General features: G+C 37.5%; 1 protein-coding gene across 3 annotated transcripts; it reads left to right on the forward strand.

The window, feature by feature from the left end:
* Positions 1-827: 827 nt before the first annotated feature.
* On the forward strand, positions 828-5496 carry LOC106300979 (glutamine-dependent NAD(+) synthetase-like). 3 transcript variants are annotated; one of them, XM_013737276.1, is made up of 15 exons: positions 828-900; positions 1318-1471; positions 1693-1916; positions 1996-2301; positions 2383-2606; positions 2682-2785; positions 2884-3018; positions 3094-3262; positions 3354-3489; positions 4032-4170; positions 4235-4411; positions 4481-4648; positions 4731-4826; positions 4904-5032; positions 5106-5496. In XM_013737276.1, the coding sequence occupies exons 3-15, from the start codon at positions 1723-1725 to the stop codon at positions 5310-5312; spliced, it is 2184 nt and encodes a 727-aa protein (XP_013592730.1). In that variant the 5' UTR covers positions 828-900; positions 1318-1471; positions 1693-1722; the 3' UTR covers positions 5313-5496. The 3 variants fall into 3 exon arrangements, with proteins under 3 accessions (XP_013592730.1, XP_013592731.1, XP_013592732.1); XM_013737277.1 differs by having other exon boundaries at positions 1318-1494; positions 5106-5312; XM_013737278.1 differs by lacking the exon at positions 828-900 and adding an exon at positions 908-1031 and having other exon boundaries at positions 5106-5312.
* Positions 5497-7603: the final 2107 nt, after the last annotated feature.

Raw genomic sequence — 7603 nt, forward strand, 5'->3', positions numbered from 1 at the left:
GGAAGATATGATTAAAAAAAACAAAAGACTATGCTATCATCCAGTAGCAGCCCTGGTTACAAGACAAAGAAGCATAGGCTTCCGACCTTTTATAGAATATCTAAAATTTCATCCTTGAGTTTAACAAAACTCTTCAGTAGAGTTGATGGTTTGCGGCTGTTGTTTCCAAACTAGAGGTATGCAGTTTGAGTTGTAATACATGTTAACATGTTTTACTTCATATTTTCCTTTTAAGTGATTTATTAATACAGCCAAATATTTTGTTAGCTTCCAACCCATAATTCATTTGGGCCGGCCTGCTATCATCATGTGACATTCTTGATTGATTTACCTTCTTTGTTGAAGAAACAGTTCACTTCCCTCTAGGTTTCTCTTTTGTCCATCAACAGTAATTTCCCATAAGCAAAAGCTCAAATAAGATAGATCAGACCAAACAGAGAAACATATGAGTGTTAGATTCATTGTTTCTGTCACTTACCGTATAGAGATGGAAATGAGAAGCTAACGACTGTTGGTGGTCTTGATTGGTGGGTGTACCGAAGTTACCCTGCGCCTGAACGTTGAGGATCATCGACCAATAGCCTCCCGATAACTGATCCGTTCCCCTCCGATCAGAGAGCTCAGTAATCGCCGTCGTCGGGAAACATGAGAGACGGATTGCCGTAGTATATAAACTCCCTGGATTGAATTAAACGACGTCATATTGTTGACAATAAGTGTGGGCTCAAACCATAAAAGCCCAATATCAGGACCAAGCCCAACTAAAGATTCTTCTTCTCCCTCATCGTTTCCTCTCTATTTTTTTTTTTTTTTTTTTTTTTTTTAAAAATATGGATCATTAAAAGAATCTTACTCTCGAGCGCTCAGAAGAACGATTGGCCTATACGATTTCCCAGCAAGGTATGAAGTTCCTCAGATTCCTTTAGAACTCAATCTACCTCTCTGCTGTTTTAGTTCTCAGGCGATTTTGAAAATTTCTACTTTATTTTTGAAGATTTCGTACCAAATATATGAAATTGATTCCCGGATAGGTATAGATATTCTCCTTCTTGATTCATAGGTTTATTTTGAATTTGGTTAGAATCACACTCTGTTTGATAAGCTTATATCTCAATTGATTGAGTGGTGTCAGGTTCATGAATTTGACATTGATATAACAGGCCTTTGTGAGTTATATACTACAATCTTCTTTCTTTTTTTTTTAGTTGATTTGTTTTCATATTGGTTTTTGAATTTAAAGGAAGTAGCACCTTGTTAGTTGGTTGTGAGCTAGAATATCCTTTTAGCCATTGATGAGTGGTGAATGCATTGTTCCAGGAGCCAGAGCCCCTTGTTGCTATGTGGCTGGTAAGATTTCTGGAAGGGCCTTCACGGTGTCAGCATAACGTTGGAGTGTTACTCTAAGCTCATTGCCATATTACTCAGCCAAACTTCACCACACAAAAAAAAAAAAAAAGAGGCTTTTTATCAGGTCTCTAAGATTCTCCATTCGAAGTTGCGTTGAATATTTACTTTTCATCTTTGTATTTACTGTTTTTTTCGTTTGCTATCCTGCATATTGTTTTAACTGTGAATCTCTTTGATCTCTCAGTATGAAAACAAAATAGGGGCAAGCTTTTGGATATGATTCCATTTATGATCGTCTCTCAAACTATTTTAAAATGACTGACTCATACATTGTACTGTATGTAGAATAATACACTACTTGAGCGACGAACGAAGATGAGGCTGTTGAAGGTCGCCACGTGTAACTTGAATCAATGGGCCATGGAATTCGAATGCAACATGAAGAACATCAAGGCTTCGATTTCCCAGGCAAAGGCTGCCGGTGCTGTCATCAGGCTTGGACCCGAGCTCGAGGTCACTGGATATGGCTGCGAGGATCACTTCTTGGAGCTTGACACCGTCACTCACGCGTACGCATGCTTCTCTCTTTTTAGCTCCCATTAGATTGATGGAATCTAGTTCTTGAATCACGCTTTTACACATTTTCAGGTGGGAGTGTTTGAAGGAGTTGCTGCTTGGTGATTGGACAGATGGAATCTTGTGTAGCATAGGAATGCCTGTGATCAGAGGAGCAGAGCGGTATAACTGTCAGGTTCTCTGTTTGAACAGAAGAATCATCATGATTCGACCAAAACTGTGGCTCGCAAACGATGGGAACTATAGGGAGCTGAGGTGGTTCACTGCTTGGAAGCAGAGAGGAGAGCTCGATGAGTTTCACCTCCCTATTGACGTTTCAGAGGCCTTGTCACAGACATCAGTCCCTTTTGGTTATGGTTACATCCAGTTTATCGACACGTAAGTCTTCATATAATGCTGTCAATGATTTTCTCAGTGATTCTAAACAGTATCAATCAACTATTATATTTCCTTTATCAGAGCTGTTGCAGTCGAAGTCTGCGAGGAGCTGTTTAGTCCAGTCCCTCCTCATGCTGAGCTTGCGTTGAACGGTGTGGAGGTATTTATGAATGCAAGTGGGAGTCATCACCAACTAAGAAAGCTAAATATTCGCTTGAACGCTTTCATGGGAGCTACTAACGCTCGTGGTGGGGTTTATATGTACAGTAATCAACAGGGATGCGATGGTGGCCGCTTATACTACGGTATGTTCAAAGAACCTTGGATGATTAAAATCTTTAAATTTTGAGTGATTCTTATCTACTTTTTCTTGTGTGTAGATGGATGTGCATGCATTGTTGTAAACGGGCATGTTGTAGCTCAAGGCTCACAGTTTTCATTGAAGGACGTTGAGGTCATTATTTCCCAAGTGGATCTAGATGCGGTATCCTACATTTATCCTCTGTTGTTACTTTCTTTAATGATATATATATATAATGACGAAGCTGTTAAGACAATTTTTGCTTTCTTTGGTTGAGAAAGGTTGCTAGTCTTCGGGGATCTGTAAGCAGTTTTCAGGAACAGGCAAGCTGCAAGGTTAAAGTATCTTCAGTATATGTGCCCTATAAGCTGACACAGTCCTTCAACCTGAAAATGACACTAAGCAGTCCGAAGAAGGTTTTAAATGCTCCTCTGCTTCCCATTAATCTTTGAACTTGAGTGAATGTTTTAAATATTTGTTCAAGTGTGTAGATCATGTACCACTCTCCACAAGAAGAAATAGCCTTTGGTCCTGCGTGCTGGCTATGGGACTATCTGAGAAGAAGTGGAGCTTCAGGGTTTTTGCTTCCCCTTTCTGGTGGAGCAGACAGCTCGTCTGTGGCGGCTATTGTCGGGTGCATGTGCCAACTTGTTGTCAAAGGTATGTTGAGCTGTGTTTGTCTTGTTGGACAAACACGTGAATAACTTAAAAAAGAGACTTACATGATGTTGATATCTTCATTATCGTGTAGAGATTGCGAATGGAGATGAGCAAGTGAAAACTGATGCGAAACGAATTGGGAACTATGCTGATGGACAGTTTCCTACTGATAGCAAAGAGTTTGCCAAGCGTATATTTTACACTGTCTTTATGGGGTCCGAAAACAGGTAAATCAGTGAAACTAGGGCTGGGATTTTTTACCTCGGTTTTCGGTTAGTTCGGTACGAAAGTTCGGTAACAAAAAAATTATGGTTTTTGGTTCGGTTTGCTCATCTGTTAGTTCGGTTTTCTAAAGAATTTTTTCCAAACAGTACCAATCTTATCGAAATGTCGAACCCAACTAACCAAAATCCGAACTGAAATATAAATAACAAACTGAGTAACTAACCAAAATCCGAGCCGAATTAACCAAATTAACAAAAAAATTTCAAATTTTATTCAATTTAAACCAAAAATTTAACCGAACTAACCGCAAAGCCAAAAAATTTGGTAATTATTTTTGAAACCAAACTAACCGAAAACCGAATCGAATCAAATTTTTTCGGTTATTTCGACCGACCTGAAATGACCGAATTCAGAACTATCTGAAGAAACTGAATCCGCAGGCCTAAGTGAAACCTAGGGATGAGGATGCGAGTTTTGGTCGTAGTAGTGGGATTTTTGCAGCAAACATCAACTTTTTCCCCATGTTTAAATCTCAAATGTGCAGTTCCAAGGAGACAAAAATGCGTGCAAAGCAGCTGGCAGATGAGATCGGTGCGTGGCATCTTGATGTTTGTATAGATGGCGTTGTCTCTGCGGTTCTATCTTTATTTCAAACGGTTACAGGCAAGCGGCCTCGCTATAAGGTAAAGCAGGAATTTAGAAACAGCTGAACCAACCTAAATATGATTAAAATGGTTTTGTGTATAGGTTGATGGAGGATCAAATGCCGAGAACCTTGGATTGCAGAACATACAAGCACGGATGAGAATGGTGTTAGCGTTTATGTTAGCGTCTCTCTTGCCTTGGGTTCATAGCAAGTCAGGATTTTACCTTGTTCTAGGCAGCTCCAACGTTGATGAAGGACTTCGTGGTTACCTGACTAAGGTGATGAGTACCGCTACATCTCAGTTCCCAATAGATTGTTAATTTAATTCATTCTTTTGGTTGGAACAGTATGATTGTAGCTCAGCAGACATAAACCCAATAGGAAGTATCAGTAAACAGGATCTGAGGTTGTTCTTAAGATGGGCTGCAACGAATCTCGGTTATCAATCTTTGGCAGATATAGAAGCTGCTCCGCCAACAGCTGAGCTTGAGCCCATTCGTTCTGACTATACTCAGGTAAATAACAAAACTGTTTGTGGGTCAATATCTGTAGTGAATAAAGGCGTGTGTTTTCAGACATCTTGAGTTGTGAAAACAGCTTGATGAAGTCGACATGGGAATGACATATGAAGAGCTTTCAGTCTATGGAAGAATGAGGAAAATATTCCGGTGTGGTCCAGTTTCCATGTTCAAGGTTTGAGTTATGATCTTCAGACAAAGGTACTAAATCATGATGCACTGAAACTGACTTTGTGTCTGTTGATTCTGCAGAATCTATGTTACAAGTGGGGAACAAAGCTAAGCCCAGCAGAAGTAGCTGAGAAAGTGAAATACTTCTTCAAATATTATTCGATTAATCGACACAAGATGACTGTCCTTACACCATCCTACCACGCTGAGGTACTACATCTGTTTGTCTGAAACATGTTTGGAATCTGTCTTGAGAGAGAACTCATTGTGATTTTTGTTGCAGAGTTACTCTCCAGAAGACAACAGGTTTGATCTGAGGCAGTTTCTGTACAACAGCAAGTGGCCATACCAGTTCAAAAAGATTGATGAGATTGTTGATGGCTTAAATGGCGACTCGGTTGCGTTCCCGGAAGAAGAAGAAGAAGCAACCTCCAGCCAAGAATTTGGGGTCGTAGCAGCAAATTCTGGTGATCCAAGCGCAGGTCTCTGATGAACATATCTCCCTTACCCACTCTGTTTCAACTCAAAGTGGAAGTTTGGAACAATAAGGAAAAATAAAAAAAACATCTTTGTGTGTCACTGAAATGTATAAAGTTGGTGTTGAAACAAAAACAACACTATTCACTTAAATCGGATCCTAGATGTAGAAATAAATATAAGAGTGCATATCTATATTTTTATTATTTTAAAAAAATTAATAAAAAAATATATATATTATTGCGGATAGAATACATAAATAATTAACCGAATTTGTCCGATGTGGAAGTAATCAAGAAAGCCGCATAAGTGAATATATAACCTACAGAAAAGTGAGCTAATCCAACCAATCTTGTTTGCACAATTGAAATAGCTACTGGTTTATCTTACTTTTTAAGTGTGACATTGAGTCATTCATCATTTGATCTTGTTAACCAGTTCATTTATAAACAAATTTTGGTACAGTTACCACCCTCCCTCTCATTAATAAATATTAGGGGTTGTGAACAGAGTTCTTGTTTCGTCTCAATATTTGTTAGGGTTATTGTAGCGGTGAATTTTACGTATTTGGGTTGATCATTTTTTTTAAATTTTTTTATTGTTATAAGGTTAGAGCTGTAATGATGAACTGTGTATACAATGTTCTCCACTCACGAAGGTTAATGTGATTGATATAGTTCGTGGTGTTGCTTGCTGTGTCACTGAAACTTATTGTTTTTTTGTCTTTTTAATTTGTTACTTATACTGTTGAGATTACATAAATTATATTAAGGTTGTTGAGAGTACCTTTTGTTTCTGAATATTTTTTCTCCAGTTTATTTGTGTAAGTTGTGTGTATTAAGTAATAATTTTTTTTATTCTTATTACGTTGGTTATATGTTTTTATTTTATTTTTAAACTTGTTGTTTTTACCGGACATTTAAAACAAATACATGAAGACTTGTAAAAATATTTATAAAATGAGTGACAATTAGTATTTGAGCCTTAATGAGTTTTAAACGAATATATGTATTTCTCATAATAAGACAATAGCATTGGCCTGTTGACATTGAACATGTAAGCTATTTTCATAAGACAAGAGGAGTGAGCAGGTGGAGATGTTGTTGTCGCCTTTGTGTCTTTTGGGATTGTCTCTTGTATCTCCTGGTGTGGCTGTGTTTGTTTCTCTTTTATTTGATGAGTAATATGTAAACAAAAATCATTGTTAGTTGTATTTATCAGAGTTTGTAACTTAGTATGTTTTTTTTTGTTTAGGTAATTTCACTGATCTTGGTTGTCGTCTTCGTCTTCTTCGTAAGCATCTGCGAAAGTAAGTTTGTAAATTGTTAAATAGCTGGCCGTGTAGTTTGTATTCGTTTAGTTGACTCAATGTATGATTGAGTTTTAGTTGAGTTGATTGATTTTATATATATTTCTTTTGAAGTTTATTTGTAAGATTAGACAAAAAGAGAGGTGGTCATTAATGATTCGTCTTTTTTTGGATTCTAGTTTTTGGTGTTTTGATTGTTTGGGTTATTGTGGTTTCTTTTAAGCTGTAAAATAAAGATTTGTATAAAATTAGATTGGTAAGTGAGAGAGATAGATAGACGACCACAAATCTTGGGTAGAAAATATTTTTGATTATTGATGTTAGCACAATATAGACAGTAATATAAAAAGAATTATGTGTTGATTGTTTCTTACGGATCAATGAGGAGACGGGTAACAACTCGAGTTGTTTCTTTGGTGAGGTCAGAGCCCTGGACATAAACGGATTTGCCCAACCACATCTGCGAGTTTAAATATCAATTATGATATCGAAACATAATATAAACTCAGATGCAATATGATAATATACCTGGGAGTTCTAGGTTTGTGTTCGCAATCACTTGGAAATTGTCGAACAATCTAATCTTGACTGAAAATTGATCTCATGAGCATCCGTGATGACTTCATCAATAATGGTTAGTGAGATGAAACAAATGAGGAATGGATGATCAGTTATCTTGTACATGCTTGAGCACCTAGCAACCTCAAAATGATCGATTTTCACAATGGAACCTGCTTTCAAAGATGACCTGTAATGATTAGCACGTCCGAGGGGAGTAAACCCATGAATCACAGAATCTACAAATAAGATTATTCAACAAAAAATTAGGAAATCAATTAAAACAATTATGTTAAATAAGTATGATAGATCGAAGATTAACTTACCTTTTTATCAAGGAAGAGAACCGTGATTCCCACAAACTCCATGTCTTTCTTGAAGTTCAGGGAATCCCATAAGCGGAGGAAGCCAGAGGCTATGCTCTGACTACTACGACC

This window comes from Brassica oleracea, chromosome C6 (genome assembly GCF_000695525.1).
Source record: "Brassica oleracea var. oleracea cultivar TO1000 chromosome C6, BOL, whole genome shotgun sequence".
In the NCBI taxonomy this organism is placed as follows: domain Eukaryota; kingdom Viridiplantae; phylum Streptophyta; class Magnoliopsida; order Brassicales; family Brassicaceae; genus Brassica; species Brassica oleracea.